At 34.1% G+C, this 21,762-nt stretch overlaps 2 protein-coding genes across 3 annotated transcripts; both read left to right on the top strand.

Annotated features, from left to right (window-relative positions):
* Positions 1 to 2,145: 2,145 nt before the first annotated feature.
* LOC106312261 (dynamin-2B) lies at positions 2,146 to 9,586 on the top strand. Its single transcript, XM_013749716.1, has 22 exons — positions 2,146 to 2,492; positions 2,816 to 2,866; positions 2,960 to 3,080; positions 3,203 to 3,295; positions 3,608 to 3,669; positions 3,836 to 3,953; positions 4,097 to 4,433; positions 4,841 to 4,988; positions 5,306 to 5,407; positions 5,499 to 5,618; positions 5,896 to 5,979; positions 6,065 to 6,192; positions 6,495 to 6,579; positions 6,659 to 6,815; positions 7,173 to 7,249; positions 7,466 to 7,522; positions 7,804 to 7,948; positions 8,038 to 8,177; positions 8,459 to 8,572; positions 8,660 to 8,727; positions 8,829 to 8,998; positions 9,105 to 9,586. Exons 1-22 carry the CDS (start codon positions 2,352 to 2,354, stop codon positions 9,347 to 9,349), a joined length of 2,763 nt encoding a protein of 920 aa, XP_013605170.1. The 5' UTR covers positions 2,146 to 2,351; the 3' UTR covers positions 9,350 to 9,586.
* Positions 9,587 to 18,098: 8,512 nt separating this feature from the next.
* Positions 18,099 to 21,651, top strand: LOC106299804 (UDP-D-xylose:L-fucose alpha-1,3-D-xylosyltransferase MGP4-like). Of its 2 annotated transcripts, none has more exons than XM_013735818.1 (4): positions 18,099 to 18,584; positions 19,047 to 19,208; positions 19,295 to 19,510; positions 21,442 to 21,651. In XM_013735818.1, the coding sequence occupies exons 1-4, from the start codon at positions 18,135 to 18,137 to the stop codon at positions 21,649 to 21,651; spliced, it is 1,038 nt and encodes a 345-aa protein (XP_013591272.1). In that variant the 5' UTR covers positions 18,099 to 18,134. The 2 variants fall into 2 exon arrangements, with proteins under 2 accessions (XP_013591272.1, XP_013591278.1); XM_013735824.1 differs by having other exon boundaries at positions 21,470 to 21,624.
* Positions 21,652 to 21,762: the final 111 nt, after the last annotated feature.

A 21,762-nucleotide genomic window follows, 5' to 3' on the forward strand; every position in this document is an offset into this window, starting at 1 on the left:
ATCAATTTGTATGATTTATATAATCAGTTCTTATAATTTCAAATTCTAAAGGTATTTTGTATATAATGTTGAATATTTTTTTTATAAATTTTCTAAAATAATCTTCATTATTTATCATTGTTAATATTTTTAAAAGTACAACTTTATAAAACCGCACTTAAAACATTCATACTGCACTAAATACTAGTGGTTTTACTGTTCACCATAAATTACAATTTTTCTTCACAAAAATGTACTGTATTGTTGTCGCATTTTTGTCAGAAAAAATGAAACATGTACCACCTTTTACAAATTGGTTTTGATTAATAACATGTAGTTAGGGTTTACCAAAACATGTACCGCTTTAAAAATAACGCTGCTTCTATTCATATATTTAAGTACTATGAATGTTCTTATGTACATTTTTATAAGAGTTATACTTCTAAAAATACTAAAATGATAAATAAAAAGATTATTTCAGGAAATTTTGAAAAGCTATTCAAAATGATATAAAAATAAAATTAAAAATTAAAATTTTCAAATTATAAGAATTAATTATATAAATCATACAATTTGATTAATTTTATTAGAGTTAGGACTAAAAATTGATCAAAAAGCTAGTTAATTAGTTAAAACCATTGACATGATTCAACACCAAAAATCAATTTTAAAAAATTTGAGTAAAAAATAAAAAAAAATTGAAAAAACATTTCACATAGCAAAACCGCAAAATATTTTTTTTTCCAATCAAACATTATTTCGTACCGCTTAGTTTTTTTCTCTAATTTATATATTCTAAAGTTTATAGTTTGTAAATTTTATTTTCAATGCATCAAAATAAAAAATTCATATATTTATATCGGATGAAAAATTCTATATTATATGAAAAAATCACAAATACATTACAAAAGATTTGAAAATTAATAATATTTATATTGGTAGTTTAATAATGTGAAAAAAAATTTGTCGACCAAATTTTCATTAGTTGGAAAAAGTCTAAGATAGACATTACAAGCGGTAGAAATCTAACCATATACAATTTAATATTTATAAAGCCCAAATCAGCTCACTCAAATTTGTTAAAGGAGAAAACTCAAAAATGCCATATTGTGTAATACATACGGTTGATGAGCTTAAGGTTCCGTCGGTCTCTCAGACCGCTTTGAACTCCGCCACCAAGTTTATCCAACCAGCGATGATCTTTTTTCAACAGATACGATGCAAATCTCTTAGATTGAAGCTTGGTAGCTCGTAACGAGCTCCTCCTCTATCTCTCCTCTTCGATGGAAGCTTCACCGTTGACCTAACATTAGGTTCACTAGAATCGATATGACAATAAAATATTAATCTTACAAAAAGAACAGATAAAAGCAGTAATAGAACAAAAGGAGTGTTGCTCAAAGAAACAAAGAATAAGAGGAGATAAAATTTACAAACAAAGTTATCATAAAATATCTGAAGAAATAAAACAAAAACTAATCCGATTTTGAAAAGATACAAAACCAGAACTTTTTTCATCCAAATCAAGTATGAATCGAAAAAAAAAACCACCAAAACCTATATAAACATCTCTAATTAGAAAAAAAAAGCTTCTGATTTTTAAATAAAGCACATCATGAAAATTTCAATGAACTCGAAATCACACACAGACTCTCTCTAAATTATACGCAAGAGAAAATATAGAGAACTATGCATTAATAAGTTTTATCTCACATTTTCGGTTATTTTTTTTTTTGGAACTAAGTTTGTAGCTTAGTTTATAACATTGGTAAAAAAAAACATATTTAAACTTCAATTCACATATTTGAAGTTCAAATATTTAAAGTTCAAATATGTATCATCTCACACTTTCTGTTATGTATTTTTGGAGCTAAGTTTGTAGCTTAGTTTATAACATAATCCATGTTTCTATTGAAAATGGAATCATATCATTAAAATCTGATTTGATAAAATGCTCAAAAACTACGCAATGTATACTGTATTTTAAGTCGGGTGGATTTAGTCGACGAGAATGTTTTTTCTTAGATGAATGATAACATAAAGCTTTCTGTTAAATTATTTATGACGTTCTTGACCATAACAAATTATCTTATTTTTCTATATTAAAAAAAAAAAAACTACTTATTTCAGTATATTGTTGAAATTTGAAATATTTGTTAATTAATTATGACGTGGTTCGGTGTTACATGACTTGTCTTCGCTCGCTCATTCTCTCCCCGACGAAGAAACAAATCTTAGCTTAGCACCGCCGCGAGACCGAATTCGATATTCCGGTTATCTCCCACCGCCCGTGTGGCTGGCTATCGATTCCAATTCTTGTCGGATCTAGTGTCTCCCTTTCTTCGTCCAGATCTTGTACTATTAAATCTGCGATGGCGGCGATCGATGAGTTGTCTCAGCTTTCGGATTCGATGAGACAAGCGGCGGCGCTGCTCGCTGACGAAGATCCCGACGAGAGCTCTTCTTCTAGGCGCCCGGCTACTTCTCTCAACGTGGTTGCCCTAGGGAATGTGGTTGGTTTCCTCCTTCTCCTTTTTCTTCTCTTCGATGCGCTTGTGTTTAGTTTCTATGCTGTGATCGAGTGTAGATTTTGGATGCCGCATAGTGGATCTAGATGAAATGTTCCCAAAAACTAGGAGTTTGGTTTGATTCTGTGAGGTTAATAGGTTGAAGGGAGAATCAAGGTTGATGTGTTTGATATTTGTAACTATGAAGATAAAAGTACGAGCTTTGCTTGTCAGATCAATTGAACTCTCTATTATTTAAAACACACAGAAATAGGAGAATATATTGCTCTTGATATGGGTTAAGTTTTTTACTTTGTTTGCTGGAACAGGGAGCTGGGAAGTCTGCAGTTTTGAATAGCCTCATTGGACATCCAGTTCTGGTAAGTTGTATATTGTGTGTGTGTGCCAGTTTGTTTACTTCACTCTATAGTCTATAGTGATACATTTTATCTGCTACATATTTCGATGGACAGCCGACAGGTGAGAATGGTGCTACACGGGCTCCTATAATCATTGACCTGAGCAGGGAGGAATCACTGAGCAGCAAGGCTATTATCTTGCAAATTGACAATAAATCTCAACAAGTTTCTGCAAGTAAGGCTCCCTATGTGCATTTTTGGATATGATTTGTAAAGCTTTTTCTGCTTGTAGGATACAGTGCTTTGGATTATTATTTATGTAATGTTTTCCGTTTCTTTTGTATGGCTGTATTCTAGGTGCCCTAAGACATTCTCTACAGGATAGGCTTAGCAAAGGAGCCACAGGGAGGGGTCGTGATGAAATATACCTTAAACTTCGTACAAGCACTGGTAAGTCCGTTCTTACCTGTGCAATCATTATTGCGAAGCCGCATTTATTGGTCATTCTATTATCAAAGGTAAGTTGGGTATCTGAATGTGTCTCTGACATCAGCGAATGCCTCAGTTGTAATGTGTAACCACGATTAACTAAAATCCACAGCTTCACTTTTTGGGGTAGGATCTGAAGACGATATCCATAATGAAGGATATGATGCATTAACTTAATAGGCTACTCCTAAGAACGTGAATAGTCCACATATCAATTGTTTCCTTACTATTTTCTGTAATCATCCTGACATATTTGTGCCTATTATATTGCAGCTCCGCCATTGAAACTGATTGATTTGCCTGGTCTGGACCAGAGAATTGTTGATGATTCAATGGTAAGGTTATGAACTGCATGATGCCTTTGTCATTCCCTTAGTCAACCTCTCAATCATACACATTTTCAACATTTTTTATTCGACATTCTGGCTGAAAGAGCAACATAGATCCATTTTCATATTTTTCTCGTCGTTGTGTAATTTGTTTATTTATTCTTTTGGCAAGATTGGTGAACATGCACAGCACAATGATGCCATACTGTTGGTTGTTGTGCCTGCTAGCCAGGCGTCTGAGATTTCTTCCTCTCGAGCCCTGAAGATAGCGAAGGAGTATGATTCAGACAGTGAGTACATTAAAATTTTCATCATAGAGACCCTTCATTTTATTTTTGAAGTCCTTCGGTTGCCCTTTACTATATTTGGTATTAACCATTGGATTTTCAAAAGTGTACTAAAAAAAAAAAATCACACATTTCCCTGTTTATAGGTACTAGGACCGTAGGAATTATCAGCAAAATTGATCAGGCAGCAGAGAACCCAAAAGCGCTTGCAGCAGTTCAGGCTCTTCTTTCAAACCAGGGGCCTCCAAAAACAACTGATATTCCATGGGTTGCACTTATTGGTCAATCTGTAGCAATTGCATCAGCGCAGTCTGGAGGCAGTGAGAACTCTTTAGAAACTGCTTGGCGTGCGGAGAGTGAAAGCCTCAAATCCATTTTGACGGGTGCTCCACAAAGCAAACTTGGCAGAATTGCCCTGGTGGACACCCTTGCTAGTCAGATTCGTAGCAGAATGAAGCTCAGGCTACCAAATATCTTGTCTGGGTATTTCTCTATCCATATGTTTGCTTTAAGATCTCATATTTGCAAATGAAAATGGATTGTTTGTTCTGCATATTTTCGGTACTTGTAGTTTAGATGAGACTTGCAATATGCTGCATGAAAGCCTACCCGTTTTTTTCTAATCTTTGAAGTGGAAATCAATCTTTAGGCTTAGTTACTTGGACTTTCAAGCTCCCATCCTCAGTAACGCACTTCTCATGATATGTACTACAAAGCTTTATCCCAATATGTGATCACTGGTCGATGCCTATCCTCCGTGAATCTGCTATGTTTCTTTCATCTCCCATGTGATTACTGTCTTTTTTTTAAGCATTATGGATGATTGTTCAGGGACATGGTTTTGGTTCTTATGAAAATTCTGAACATTCAAATTTTTTTCTTACATGCAGACTCCAGGGTAAGTCTCAAATAGTGCAGGACGAATTATCAAGGCTTGGTGAACAACTGGTTAGCAGTGCTGAAGGTACAAAGGCTATAGCTTTGGAGCTTTGCCGTGAGTTTGAGGACAAATTTCTTCTCCACTTGACTGGTGGTGAAGTGAGTATTTTCCTGCATAAGCTGAATAATACTTTAGTCTGGAAATTTTGAATAAGAGCATATCACCCTCATTGCCTAGTAAAATATCACTGATTAGCTTTTTCGTTGTTCTACTTGTAACGGAAAGGGCTAGTGCTATTTTAATGTATAGGATAAAAATTCCGTAAGTTCGCCTATTAATGAAACTAATATTGGTTGTACCTGCTCTACGTTTCACTGAGCAAGTTTTTGAATTGCATATCTTGTTATTGTGCCTTTCGTGCTGAAGCCACTTTTGGAGCTAGGTAAATTATATTTTTAACAAAATTTTGGTATAGGGAAGTGGTTGGAAAGTTGTTGCAAGTTTTGAAGGAAATTTCCCCAATCGTATCAAGCAGCTTCCATTGGATAGATACTTTGACTTGAATAATGTTAAAAGGGTAGGTTTCCGCATTTCTCTTGTACCAAATCTTATGAACAAGTAAACAATTTAAATGGGAATTTGACAGATTGATTTTCTAACCGTTTCAGATTGTACTAGAAGCAGATGGTTATCAACCTTATCTTATATCTCCGGAGAAAGGGTTGAGATCGTTGATAAAGATTGTTCTTGAGTTGGCTAAGGACCCAGCACGACTATGCGTTGATGAGGTGTGTCTATGTTAGTATTTATAGTTTATATGGTGTTGTCTTCCTCTAACTTGAGCTGTATAGGATTGAAATGCTAAAATTACTAGGTACGAAATATTGGCAATGGTTACACTTACACATGGTCTGTTAAACACATATTACTATAATATTTTAATTTTCACGATCTGGATTTATTGGAGTCCTACTCAGTCTTATTTTCAATATTGTCACGTTTCATTTTTATTCTGAAGGTTCTTTTTTTCATAACTGGTTTCTTACCTTCTGAACTTTTGATTAGGTTCACCGAGTGCTTGTTGATATAGTTTCGGCTTCCGCTAATGCCACACCTGGTCTTGGGAGATATCCTCCTTTTAAGAGAGAGGTAATAGTGCTTTTTCACTGCTCATTAAGTAGCCTTTTTCATCTTCATAATAGCTGTTACTTTTATTAATATGATCATGAACCAGGTCGTAGCTATAGCAAGTGCCGCACTTGATGGATTCAAGAATGAAGCTAAGAAGATGGTAGTTGCGCTAGTTGATATGGAGCGTGCGTTCGTACCACCTCAGCACTTCATCCGCCTCGTACAAAGAAGGTAACATCAGCTTGCCTGTCTTTGCTTTTCGCTTCTGTTATTTCGAGTGGCTTTATCATATCGTTCTTATTGATCATTATTTTAATTTATTTCTTTAATTGTACGATGGTTTAAACATGTCAAATGGATCTACTTTTGTGGGTGTCACTACAGTTACATATTCACCTTTCTTAGTAGTCCGATAGCTGCAGCATTTTGTCGCACAAGTCCTGAATTTATATCATACACCATTAACAAGCTGTATTATTCTCATTTATGATGCATATTCACTATCGCCTGGTACCGTTTACTATCGTTATCAGAATGGAAAGGCAGCGTCGTGAGGACGAGCTTAAAGGGCGTTCATCTAGAAAGGGACAAGATGCAGAGCAATCTCTCTTAAACAGGGTTTGCCTTTATCTCAAAATGGATCTGGTTTCACTCACTGGATAGTGCTTTCAAACTTTTGTTTCTGCTTGTAAACCAGGCATCTAGTCCTCAGCCAGAGGGGTCATCAACTGGTGGTAGCTTGAAATCATTGAAAGACAAATTTCTTCCGCAAGATAAAGATAAAGACAAAGATAAAGAAACGCCAGAGGTCTCTGGTCTAAAGACTGCTGGACCTGAGGGCGAGATAACAGCAGGTCTTTATTCTATTATAATTCTGTACAGTGGCTGCCTAACAAAGTTCTTTATGCTCCCACCTTGCATTTACTGCTGCTAAGTTCTCTGTCAGTTCAATTGCGTGATTTCTTGGTCTTTTCTATATCCTATCTGCCAATTAAGCTTAGGAGTGATGTAGGATCGGCTTTTCTTGAAATTACTTGTTGATAAAACACCAGCTTCGAAGCTTTTCTTTCTTTCAAATTTGGCGATATCATTTTTTCTTCTTCTTGCCTGCGAGTTTACTTGAACTAGTGCGTGATGCACTTTAATGTGTTTAGCTTGTTATAAAAACCAGCTTCCAAGGTCTTCAACTTTATTTTTATTCTGTTGCACAGGGTACCTGTTGAAGAAAAGTGCAAAGACAAATGGCTGGAGTAGGCGATGGTTTGTTCTGAATGAAAAGACTGGAAAGGTTAGCGTTTATCACAAATTTCTGCAAAAGAGAAAGATGTGTGCGTTTTAACTGTTCTACGAGCAGTATATAATCCCTTACACTGAAAACCTTTTCATAACGTTACTGCTGATGAGAAAATTTAGATGCTCCATAATTAACATTTTGCTTTCTTTACTAGAACATTTTTTAAGATTATTGCTGAAGTGATCTGCCTTTGCATTTACCTTTCTTCAGCTTGGTTATACGAAAAAGCAAGAAGAAAGGAACTTCCGTGGCACTGTAACTTTGGAGGTATCATTCTCTTGCAATACCTACTTCTCGTTGGCCGAAGATTGTATCTGCAGTTAAAAGATTAATAATACGATTTCATATTTTACGGTGCTCTTCCACCTGGTGAGGAATGATGGTTACCTGTTACTGTGAAGTTTACTCTTTAGAACGTTTAACTACGGTTACAGCTTATGAGAAAACCGAGATGCTTCGTAAATAACTTTTAGCTTTTGCAATGGTATTAAGGTACACAATACTCGCATGTTTTTTTGTGTCCCATGAAACTCTGTTAATCTGCTCAGGAATGCAGTATTGAAGAAATTTCTGATGATGAAGGAGAAAAATCAAAGAGCTCGAAAGATAAGAAATCAAATGGACCTGATTCAAAAGGACCAGGCCTTGTCTTTAAGATAACCTGCAGGGTCCCATATAAGACTGTACTTAAAGGTATGTCAAGCTATTATAAATCTTAGCTGCTTGACCCTCTTTTTGTGCTGTGTTGTGTAAGCAAGTCTTAAAAATCTCTTATGCTGCAGCTCACAATGCGCTGGTTCTGAAGGCCGAGAGCATGGTTGATAAGAATGAATGGATTAACAAGCTGCAAAAGGTTATCCAAGCCCGAGGAGGCCAAGTAGGTGGCGCTTCCATGAGGCAAAGTCTTTCAGAAGGTTCACTTGTAAGTGACGCAAAGAAACTATTTCGCTTGTTAAGTGAATTTTTCTTATCCCTTTCCCTTAAGAAGTTAAAATCTTTACAATATGTTGGTTAGCTGATCTTAATCCTGTACCAAGATCATGATGATAAAGTCTTTGTTGTAAATCTCCTATATGGCTTGAAATTGATGTCTTTGGGGGTTATCCATTTTACCGGTAGATATTTGGTTTGTCATTTAGTTTCTACTACATGGTGGTAAATTACGGTTATACTTAGGTTGTCTGCTTTCCTTTGCTTGTTCAGGATAAGATGGTAAGGAAACCGGTTGACCCTGAAGAAGAATTGCGGTGGATGTCCCAAGAAGTACGAGGTTACGTTGAAGCAGTTTTAAACAGCCTTGCCGCGAATGTTCCAAAGGTGGACTAATTTGTATTCTCGTGAATTCTTTAGTTTCCATCTCGCTTTCTACTATTACTTCATTACTTAAAACCCATCCGACAACAGGCCGTTGTTCTTTGTCAAGTGGAGAAATCAAAGGAAGACATGCTGAATCAGCTCTACAGTTCTATCAGGTTACATATCTTTTTATCCCAATAGATATAGTATTGTAACTCAAATCGGCTCTGATGTGATGTGGTACTTATTTGTCTACTCCTCCTACATTGATCTGCAGCGCGATAGGTAATGAGAGGATTGAATCGTTGATTCAAGAGGACCAAAACGTCAAAAGAAAAAGAGACCGTTACGAGAAGCAGTCATCTCTTCTTTCAAAGCTCACGAGACAGCTTAGCATTCACGATAACCGAGCAGCTGCTGCTTCAAGCTGGTCTGACAGCGGCACTGGTATAAATATATATCTGAATGAATACATATCTGCCCCTCTTTCAAATAATGTGCGTATATCTAACCGAAAACTAAATTAATTTTCTTGTGTTATCTTTATTTGCAGAAAGCAGCCCGAAAACCAATGGAGGGTCTACGGGGGAGGATTGGATGAATGCGTTTAACGCTGCTGCTAGTGGACAGGACTCATTGAAGAGGTATGGATCTGGTGGTCATAGCCGACGGTACAGTGATCCAGCTCAGAATGGTGAGGATGATTCTTCTGGATCTGGTGGGAGCAACCGTCGTACCACACCAAACAGGCTCCCACCGGCACCTCCACAGTCTGGTGGATCATCTTACAGGTATTAGTATAACCTGTTTAATTTTACAAATTTGTTATTGGAGAAACCATAAACACATTTTGTTTTCCTTTTTGGGATTTGTCCCATTTCTGGTCTAGTTTTTTACTTATGTATTAATTGGTTTGTTTTCTTTGAAACAACGATTATGATATGATGATTATGTACTTGCGTGTGTTTGTAAGATATTGTTAGAGATGCACACGTATCATGAGTTTTGTCTCATTTGGTCAAAACTTTTTGTTTTTTCTTCAGCAAATAAATGTTTTTTTTCCTCTCTTAGATCATCTCCAATCCAACTGCAAAACACTATTTTAGTGTGATTTTTACACCAAATCTTTTCCAATGGAACTGCAAAAATTACACCATTTTAGTGCAACACTAAAATTTAACACCAAATTCCAAATTTGGTGTGATATTATTCACCACACTAAAACACTATTTACTTATTTTATTATTAAAACATACAATTAAATAAATGATAAATAAAAAACTTAATACATATAATAATATAAAATAGTTTTAGTGTGAAGTTTAGTGTTATGGTTGGAGAAGACTTTGACTTTAGTGTTGAAATTACACTAAAATAGTGTAGTTTTGACACTAAAATAGTGTTAGTGGTTAGCTCTTACTCTTGGGAGTGTAACTTTTCTCATATATATATACTCCTTCTGTTCCCGAAAGTAAGATTTTCTAGAGTATTTACGCTTATTAAAAATTTAATAAATGTTTATAATTTAATATATTTGTTACTTTAGTAAGATCTTTCACACATCAAGATATGAGACAAACTGTTTGTATGATATTCTGATTTTTCAAGGTCAGATTTCTTTTTTTGCTTTTGGTTTTTTAGGTTTATCTGATCTTTACTTTACGTTGCGGGTTATCTCTTCCGTTTTTAGCAGATCGTTGTTGTGTTTTCAATCAAAATCCTATCTGCTCTTCATGTTTATTCTTCCATGGTCAATTTTGGTTGATTTGCATAACCAACTTTTCGCTGCTCTTCATCTAGATATCAGTGGCTTTTGATCGGATTTTGGTTTCATCGTATCAATTGAGCTTTTTTTTATAGAAATTCAGTTTATAACGTATAAGATAAGCCATTAATGGCGTTAAGATAAAGCATCTTTGTAAAAGAAAGTGAAGTTTGATAGATTTGTTAGGTCTCTTTGAAACGGATTCAGCAGAGGCGGCGTTTGTTAACGGTCCAACAAAGAATATATTTTCTAACTTGACCTAAACTTCCTTGTTTTATTTCACGATGGTTCATGGTCCCTTCGATTGATTAGACTCAGTTTAAGCGGAAGGTCTCTCCGTCAGTGAGTACAAGATTAAAGAGATTAGAGCTGTTGCGGTAGTGTCTTGTAAGATGACGAGGGTGGTATCTCCTCAACGGCGGTGGAATCCAAGGCGGTAAGCTGAAGTTGGTGTCCCGCATGCGCATCAGGACATTGTCATGTTACAGTTTCCTCTAGTTAGCTTACACATGTGTTTTATATGTGTATTGGATTTTTGTGTTATGTGTGGGCTTTTGAACACTCACTATTGTTTATCGAACAACTACCTTGTTCAACTGCTATATTTACTGTTTTATAATCTATTAGTCTAGCTTAATCGCGATTGATTGAGTTTATTGTGTGTCCACGTTCCATGTGGATTCGATCCCTAAGTACTACAACTGAACCTTTTATTTGAGAGAGTAAAATCAGTCCTTAGGATAATTTGAGTGATATCACATGTGTAAAATACCTTCATAAATAATATCTAGGGGATTTTAAGCTATTGTTTAGGCGAAGTTTTATATTCTTCTTGGAGAGAGATCAGAACCCATTGAGGGATTGATCTTGAATTCTTGTTGATTATTTTTATGCAATTTATTTAGACTATGATATGTGTTTTGATTATGTTTGAGTAATCCATATATTAGATTTTGAGTTATCTAGGGTTTATGATGAATTTCTAGATTGATTGAATTTATAGGGTAATCTTATAAATTCCTCATCAAAATTGAATTTAATACTAGATTTAGATTGACAACGTGAAATCTGGATCATAGGATAATTGGTAGACACGAGAGTGTTATTGATTGCATGAACTAACCTTGATGAGCTAAATACATATTCTCAAAGAGATTTGGTTTAGGGATTTAGTGAACATATCAAACATGTTATTAACACATGTCTGAATTGATTGAATTAGTAAAGAAATTTGAGATTCTAGGAATTAGACATTGATAGTCTCTGCAGCGAAACTTGCTGACTTTATTACTATGATATGAGTTTAAGAACTGATCTTAATAAAATCATGAACGATTCGTTTGTCTGCAATTCTGAATTACATGTTTGAATTCCCTAGTTCTAGCGCTTTTTCCATCTATTTGCAACTATTTCTTACTTTCTGTAATTTACTGCATTGCAATTATTATTGCCTAGCTTAATCTAAAATTGATAGTCTATTTTGTAAAACATAGAGTTTTTTTTATTCGATCCCTTAAGTGTTACATCGCACTCTGAAATTTCATAGTAGCTCAAAGGTAAATTTGAGCATATGAGAAAGCTTCCAATATGGATGGCTCAAGGAAGTTCTGGATGATAGATAGCACTATGAGGTCTTCCTGGCCCCATTTCCCTCATCCACCATGATATCGTCCTTGCCATCTTCTCCTTGGACATTTTGTTTAGGTGACTTACGAGTTGTGACTTGACTTCACAAACCTCTTCCTCTAGGGCTGTCTTTACCATACTTGACCATAGAAGGTAATTAACCCTCTCCAATGTCACTGGAATGGTCACTGCTTTCGAGTTATCCATTTTCTCCAGCTATGGACCACTGGATAATAAAGTGTACTCAAGCAAAATTCGGAAAAGAGATGAAACAGTGATTTTTGCAAGTTAAGTGATTTAAAATGAAGTAGAAATGAGGTCTCAAAATATTGGATGATTTATTGCCATGTCAGAATTAGATAAATAGAGATAATTTATGTGAAAAAAACATGAAGAACAAGCAAGAAAATGAGAGAGAAGAGAAATATTCGTGAGAGAGTAAGAGAAATGAGGGAAATGATTTACTTAATTTATTTAATTTCTGAGTAAAAACTTAATATATCTTACAACTTGACACAAGAATAAAAAAAAACAAAGACTAATCAAGTAAGACAATCTAGATCGTCAACCTAGTGGATAGTGACAGTTCCACCACTCTCTTTCCTCCTTGACCAAACATGTGAAAGCTTCTAGGAAACATTCAAAATAGTTGGCTTACTTGTTTGCTTCACAAGTACGGTCTTGGTCGAATAGGGTAGAGCCGACTGTACGAATGAGTCTAAACTGGTTGCTCCAGATAATCTTCTTTTCTCTTCAGATAAGTCTTGCTATTTCTTCTTCATCTCAACATTGTATTCTCCCCATAAGTATTTGATATAAAGAATTGATTTTGGCATTAAAAATTTTAGTAGCATAGTTTTGAAAGTTAGGAAATGCATCAAACACCCTATTTAGATAAAATCAAGGTTTGCCATGTATATTTTAATTTTTTATCAATGGATGTGATATTTGTGATTTTCTTTAAATGCACAAAGTGAGTCCCAACAACTGAATGAACCAAATTAAAACATTTTTCTTCACATATATAGTTGAAGACATGTTATAAAGTTTACCAAGTATACAAGCTTCACATTCATCAATTTTAGAGGAAATACTAGGCAACAATAGTCCCAAAGCAAGAGACTGAGGGTGTCTTATTTTATCATGCTAAATCACATTATTAGTCAAGGAACATAACTAAAAGAAGAAGATAGATATGAAGGTTGGCTTGTTATCGTCAAGCATATACAAGTCATCCTTGGAAACTCCTTTTCTGAACAACATATTGGTCTTAATATCCTGAAAATGTACATAACTAGGATTAAAAATAACATTGCATTTCAGATCAAATGTTGGATTTTTCCAAACTGCAAGTTAGATTTAAAGGTAGACATATAAAAGACCTTAGATTCTTTGTCAAACAACCTAAGATTCCTACACCCTGTTTGGTATTCCATCTCCACTTACTATCACTACATTCCCCAAAGTCAGTTTTACATTTCTGATCAGATTCGAGTCACTAATCATATGATGAGATGCTCTTGAATATACAATCAATGGTTTCCAGATGTTTGATGCATGAAATGAGTAACCAAATACTTTACCAGAATTCTACTTAATGAGTTTGATAAGTGCATCTAGGTATGACTTCCTCACCATCTCATATTGATTAGTTACCAAGGAACCATGAGTTTTTACCAAGACCTCCCACATTGAATTGTGTCGAAGGACCAGCCTACCCGGATATTTCATCAGAGAGGTAAACTCTTGGTTCCCTGAACTTGTTTGGTTTGAGATGAAGGTAAACGATCCCTAATTAGTCTTTCGTGTGACCTTCTTCTTGCAGTGATCATACACCCACATCTTCCTATCTTCCTGCTTGCTCGTTCCTTTGTTGGCAGTCACAAGCTCTCCCTTTCCACCAAAGAGTTCAAGCAATCCTTACTCTTTTTGAATTTTCAGAATTTGTCTTACCTTAGGATTATCTTGGTCAGGTCATTCCAGGTAAGGCTAAGAAAAAGCAGGAGAACAAAGACATTGTTTTGTTCTCGCCTCTCATTAAGTATATCCATATAAACATAGCTTGGCCTCAACATCTCAAACTCAGCTCATAGGGGCCATAGGGCTCTGAACTTTCCAAAATATTGGGTAAACACCATGTTCTGTTGGCTCAGATTGTTGATAGCTTTCTTCACTTCAAAGACTTGGATCAGGTTTTAGAGATGTTCCCATACACCTACTGAAGAAACTCTCAAATATCCTTTGCGGTTTCACAATAGGAATAAACCTCAAATGTTTCAAAGGAGTTTTGAATGATTAACATAACATTTTGGTCCTCTTGGAACCACTTGTTTTTATCCATTTGGACAATTTCCTTGTCGTCTTTGCTGAACCATCTCCTTTGGAACTTAATTCTTTGTAACAAGACTTCATAACCCACAGCTGCAACGCTATCTACGTCATTTTAGATCATAGAAAAGAATTTACCCCTTAAGGATCAATGGAACAACCACTACTCTTGAGTTTTCAGTGGTAAGATTTGAGAAGAAGAGAAGAAACATATTTAATTCAGAAGAAATAAAGAGAATATGAGCTTATCACTTTGATACCGTGTAAGAATATGAAATTTATAATGATGAGAATGATAAAGAACAATAAAAAGATTAAGAAAATAGAAAGAAGAAAAGTAGAAAAAGAAACTTAATTCTCTTAACATACACTTGTGATTACGGTAGTTTATATAAAGAGATTTGACATACTAAAAAAACTAAGCATTCTTAACTTACTAAAGAAACTAATATATATATATTAAAAGATACATAAAATATTCTTAATATTTCAATGCTTTTAGTTTCTCAAATCCATCCCTAGATATGGATTCGTAACATGGCCTGCAATCCGCCATAAGTTAGCAACGGGTGATAGAACATGTCTCAGGGGTATATTGACAACAATTTTATAATTTTTATCATGTAGAGAATAAAATGAGACAAGAGAGTATTTTTATGTCTGTCCTTCCCCTTATATGTTATGTACAATTATTTGTAACTAGTTACTTGGTAACATGATCACCCGAACTAAAATAGAACACTTCAATCATGTTGGGATTTATTTTTAATCCATGTCCAACTCTATTGTCTGATTAGTACAATATTGTCCATTTTAGATTTAAGAGACTTTTGGGCTCTTTCCCAAAAAACCTCGTATATTAGATATTATTTCTCTAAACTTTCAATGTGGGACTTTAATTGACATCTCTCATTCTCCCCCTCAAGCCAAAGACCACACGCCTTGTGTTCTTTCCTCTAGTGAATTATCTTCCTGCCATATACCTCCCATTTCTACTCGATGGATATTTTGGTCTTCTTGCAGGTTTTCATCATCTTGCTCTGATACCAATTGTTGAAATTTATTTAGCCGATGCTCAATTCTTTATTGTCTGATTAGTACGATATTGTTCAATTTGGGCTTGAAAAATAAGTCCGCATAGATTTACTTATAAGGTTTTTTTCCTAAAGATTTTATACTAATCAGAGTTGGATTTCTTGTTATATATCATATATTATTTGTCTAAACTTCTACTTTGGAACTTTGATTTACATCTCAAATATCAGTCATGTGAAACCGAGCCAAAAGTCGGAGGGTACTCTCGTAGAAATTGCATTCCAAGTTGTTATCTATAGCATTTCGAAAGAAAGAAACAAAAGGCGATATCAACAACAAAGCACCACCCCTTCGACTGGTCAATGTTGTTGATGAGAAATTTGGAGTCAAATCACATCTGTTACCACAGATCAAGATGAATGTAAGTGTAGATTTTGAATGAGTTTTAGAAATTAACATGAGATGATAAACTTGCAGATCCAAAGTGTTGAGAAGTTCAAGAACATCCTGGCGTACGATATATACTAGGTGAAAGTACCACATGAAGTCACCAGAAGTGAATGTTGGTTGGATGATGTGAGTGAAGATGCATAGTTCACATGAGTGGAGATGCAAAGTTCTGACATACATCTTGTATCAGTTGGAAGTGCAGTAGGATCTACAGCAGGATCTACATCAAAATTGAAGAATGACAAGATCAATCTGGCGCTAAATTGTTGGTTTGGAGATTGGATCTGGAGCAGAGCTGGAGCTAAACTAAAGGTTACTTGAAGGCTAAGCAACCACAGATTTAACTTGAAGAAGGGAGATTCATTGAGAGAATATTTCGAAAAGACTTTGTACAAGATTTGGAAATATTCCATAAAGGAAGATTGAGAATATATCTTCCTTGTAGAGTTGACTAGTATCATCCACGAAACTACTAAGTATAAGTAGGTTGTGTTGAGCTTTGTATGAGCTTATCACAGAGAAAGTATTTTAGTAAAAAAGGGTTCAGAACTTGATAGGTGAGTGAAACACAAAGGGCTAAATGGGAGAAGTTCTAAGGTTTTGTTTTTCTGTTTAATCTTGTAAATTCACTTTGAAAAAAATCTAGTGATCCATAACAATGTTAAGCCGGTCCTGTCTGCGTGAGATCTATCTTGCACTCACAATGAAGTCCCCTGCATGCTGCATAAGTGGACAGCGGCTGACAACTATCCTGAGCAGAAGATCTCTTTTGCTCTATTGTTTTGATATTCTGTTTTTCATATCTTTTTTAGATGCTATGTTTTTTTACTAGTTTTGTCCTGCTAGTGGTTTCAGTGCCGTGCTCAGACCAGTAGGATCCTAAGTCAATTTAAAAAAAAAGAATTGTATATGTATAATTAGGGCCGGCCCGCCCTACGAACGGGAAGTTATAATAAAAGTGATTTTATAATAATTTATGAAGTAATTTAAAATTATGATAGATTAAAAAATATTATAAACGAAAAAATAATGAAAGACAGTAAATTATTTTTTTTGTTTTGAATTATAATGACAGTAAATTTCATTATTCTCTGATAAATAACATTATATTTTTAATATTTATTTTAATTCAAATGTTTTGTTTTATAATATTCTTAATTAAACTAACTTATTTAAGGTTTTTTTTTTTGCGAATATGACTCAAAATTTGAAGTCATTCCTAAAGTAATTCATGCTTCTTCTTCTTTTTGTGATGTAATTGTATATTCCGTTTGTATGTATGTTTTGTAAAATTTTGTTAAGAGAAGTATATAATAATGTTTATGGTTTTGAGAATTTTAGAGTGTCGAAGGATTATTTATGTTAAGATTAGTTATATTTGAGTTAAAATGTTTTAATGAGGGGGTTCATTGAATGATTTAATGTGATAGTCAATGAGGATGCATGAATCCAACCGACTTCCATAACGGTTCCAAAATTCAACCAAGGGTAACCAAGGGTAGAAGAAGTGGAATCGAACAGCCAAATACGACGCCTTCCAACTGACCTTGATCGGAATTCAGCGTGGCCGGTGCAGCAAATCTTCATTGGCCGTAGGTTTAGCAGATCTGTCTTTCGTTCGTCGACATTATTTTTGGAGAAGAAGCCGTCTCATGTGGGACCCCCTCATGTGTTACCCTAGAACCCAGAATCCCAATTATGTTAAGCCCAAAACACTGATCTGAAATATTTATTAATAAAAAGAGAAAAGCCCATTAATAATTGTGATTAAGTGAAACGGTGAGTATCATCCAACCCGGACACGTGTCGGCTTGTCAGGAACCGACTTTATGACGTGGCGCAACAAGAGTGAGGCGAACATATTTTTATATATATAGATTTCTTAAATATATATATATATACAAGCAAACACCACATAAAACTTGAATATCTACTAAGTACTGCCTGATTGGTTTGATCAAAGCCGTAACTGAAATTGACTGGTTTCTGTAGAAAAAAGTGTCATCCGTTGTTAAATAAAAGTGAAGTAGAGACCGTTGGATTAGTTTTATCCATTCATATAAGGTAAAGACAGCAAACAAAAGGAAATTATCCATTGAAATTGTTTAAAATAAAACACAGATTACACTTATTGCTTCCACTTTCCATTATCTAAAATATTCCAAATATTTATCATAGAATAGTCCTCTAGTGACGAACATTAATTATAACATAATCCATGTTGGTGGAAAAAGAATAAAAAAGCACAACTATAACTGTAACAAACAAATAAATAAACTATAACTGAAACAGATATCTATGTTTTGACTTTCTTTTTTTCTGGTTCCTAGACGTTCTGATATTTTCTCTTCCTGTCTCCTGATACAAATCCGTATAACAATGGCGCAACATATCCTGAATCAGCGTCCAATCTCAAGACGTCCTATCTCTCGCCTTTGTCGCCATGGTTTCTTTCTCCTCCCTCTCGCTCTACTTGTTCTCCTAGGTGTAGTCTTACCTTGGTTAGGATCTCCCTTATCATACAATACCTCCTCTTCTCCTTCTTTTCCTCCCTCACTCTCCTATTGGCGCGAATATTCCTTGACTCAAGCCACCAAATTTGTCGCTAAGAATGAGTCGACGGTGATCGTCTGCACTGTAAGCTATCCTTTCTTGCCTTTTCTCAACAACTGGTTGATTAGTGTTTCTAGACAGAATCATCAAGAAAATGTTCTTGTGATCGCTGAAGATTACGCTACTTTGTACAAAGTCAACGAGAAATGGCCTGGTCATGCCGTTCTCATCCCTCCAGCGTTGGGTTCTCAAACCGCACAACATTTCGGTTCCAAGGTATATAATTTTACCTTTTCCTTGAGATATAGCCTTAGCATTCATTTATATCTTGGACATGTTCGTTGCTTACAAACAAATATTGTTATTTCAAATTTTAACTTGATTACATGGATCATAAGTTTGTGCATGAAGAAACAAAATTTTACATGGTATCTGAACGCAGTAAACTCAAACGGATATAACCGATAAAAGTAAGATTCAGTATGAATGAATCTGAATGCTATCATATCGAGAGCGCTTATGGCCGTTAAACATACTATATCCAAAGTGGAATAAATCAAACCTAAAATATCAAGAGAATATGTTCTTCCATAAATTGCTCATTAGTTTTAAATTAGAAACTTCTGATTTCTCAGAGTATATATAGTACATGTTTTTATGTGATCATATATATGTGCAAATAACTTATAGTATGATACAGATCCCCTCTTTTTTATTTATTTTCCATCTTCGTATTAGGGTTTCTTCAAGTTTACATCTCGGAGGCCCCAACATCTCTTGGACATTTTGGAGCTAGGTTACAATGTAATGTACAACGATGTTGATATGGTTTGGCTGCAAGATCCATTTCAGTATTTAGATGGAAGCCACGACGCATACTTCATGGATGATTTGACTGAAGTATGTGAACACATCCATACATCAACTTTTTCACATGTCTGCAAGTTTACAGTTTTATTTTATTCTGTCTTTATTTTGGTGCCTAGATTAAGCCTTTGAATCACTCCCACGATTTACCACCTCCAAATCGAAAAGGAGCCACTTATATATGTAGCTGCATGATTTTCTTGCGTCCCACCAATGGTGCAAAGCTTCTAATGAATAAATGGATCGAGGAACTTGGTTCCCTATTTTGGGCTAAACCTAAAGAAGGAAATGATCAACCTGCTTTTAATTGGGCACTTAACAAAACAGCTCATGAGGTATGTATTGTTGCTTCCTCCAAGTTCCACAATAACCTATTTTATTTTCGGTTTCACTTAGCCAAATATTAGATTTATTTGTTTTAAGCTTAAAATTTTAGATCCTTTATCAAAAAAGTTTAAAATTTTAGGAATCTCACATCAAAATTAAGATGGGATCAAGACTAGTATGTAAAAGATATGTGTCAGTCCATTTTATTACAAAATAAATTTAATTTTGAAACCCAATAAATTTAATATAAGATCTAAACTTATATATAACAAACATTTAATATACTAGTTGTCAAATAGTTTTTAGTTGAAAATATAAAACTTGACAATGTTATAGAATCTAGTTTGCTGAAGCATAGAAGCATCCAAATATGGTTAATTGTCAGTCCTAGGATGAGATTTGTTCAAAGTATTAACTGTCATGTTCTCGAGATCACACTTCCAACAGTCGACTGAACAATTTTAGTACTATGAGATTCTAGCTTTATCTACTCATCATATTTCCTCTATATTAACTCATGACTGTTTGATTACAGCTTAGATATTCTTCTTTTTCTCATTCAGATGATCCTTTTGAATAAAACTGTAAATCAATGGTCTTTTATTACAGTTAAATGCAATATCCATATTGATCATATGAATGAATCTTTAAAAGTCACTTGAATTTTTTGCCCAAATCTTGTTAAATTTTGATGAAGCATCTAGCTTTCATTGAAAAATGATAACAAAAGACCATCTTCAAACTTAAATAGATCTTATTTAAACTTAAAATGACTATTTAAATTTTAAATCATGAAATCACATTTCGCCCCAAAAAATTGTAACCATATTTTATGCTTAAACCGTAAAATTATATTTCCGTCAAAAACCATAAAATCACAATTTCCACCAAAACTATAAAATCATATTTTTCCGAAAATAAAAACAAAAATCATATTGTCCGCTTAAACTTTAGAATCACATTTTCCGTCAAAATCACTAAATCAAAGTTTCTTGCCAAAACCACAATACTTACTTTTTGTCAAACAAAATACTTATTTTCCAAAATCATAAAATCATATTTTCACCCAAAACCACAAAAACATATTTTCTATCAAATGGAATATCAAATTTTCTGCCAAAACCGCAAAATTACATTTTTCGACAAAACAACAAAATTATTTTTCTGCCAATATCACAAAATATATTTTCCGTCATCTGTAAAATCACATTTTTTCCCAAATTCACAAAACACATTTTCTGCGGAAACTGAAAAACTATATTTTCGGCCAAAACTATAAAATCACATTTTTACCCTTGAAATCAAAAATTATTTTTTCGCCCAAACAAAAAAAATACATTTTTCCACCAAAATTGGAAAATTACATTTTCCGCTAAAACTGTACAATTATATTACATATCAAAGCTGCTAAATCATTTTTTTCATAACGGAAAATAACATTTTCTATCAAAATTAAAAATTATTTTTCTTTTAAAACTACAAAATATCATTTCCCACAGAAACACATTTTCCACAAAATGTCACAGAATTGTATTTTTGGTAAAATTGGAAAATCAAGTTATATATTACTATATTTTAGATGATAAATAATTAAAATAATATAGTTAAGATAATTATTTAAAATATAATTAGATCAAAGTATGAGTATTTTAATTATTTTATTTAAAACTTATTTAGGTGAAAATAAATATGTAAAACAATTAATTAAATATTCATTCAATTGATCCATCTAAATAATATCCAAAAAATGAAACGAACAACATTCAAATGGACCATTTGATATAAAATTTAAATGGACTACCTATATGTACATGTCAGATGAGCAAACGAACAACCCCTTATATATTTTCTCAAAAAACAACCCTTATATATGTTTAATCTCAAATGTAGTTATTTCTTGTTTGATTTAACTCTTTTATGATCTTTAAATTCTGTTCAGGTAGATATTTACTTACTTCCGCAAACAGCTTTTCCTTCAGGGGGATTGTACTTCACGAACGAGACATGGGTTAAAGAGACAAAAGGGAAACATGCCATGGTCCACAATAACTACATTATCGGTTACGATGAAAAATTGAAACGTTTCCGCGATTTTGGTCTATGGCTAGTCGATGATCATGCTCTTGAGTCGCCATTAGGAAAATTATAATGAATTGGAAAACGCAAAAATATTTATTTGTTTTCTCTCTATTTTCTTCTTGTTATCTTGAGATTAAAACTAATTTCAATTTTTTGCATCAAAGTAAAAGTAATTTATGTA

Source organism: Brassica oleracea, chromosome C1, assembly GCF_000695525.1.
Source record: "Brassica oleracea var. oleracea cultivar TO1000 chromosome C1, BOL, whole genome shotgun sequence".
NCBI classification, from domain to species: domain Eukaryota; kingdom Viridiplantae; phylum Streptophyta; class Magnoliopsida; order Brassicales; family Brassicaceae; genus Brassica; species Brassica oleracea.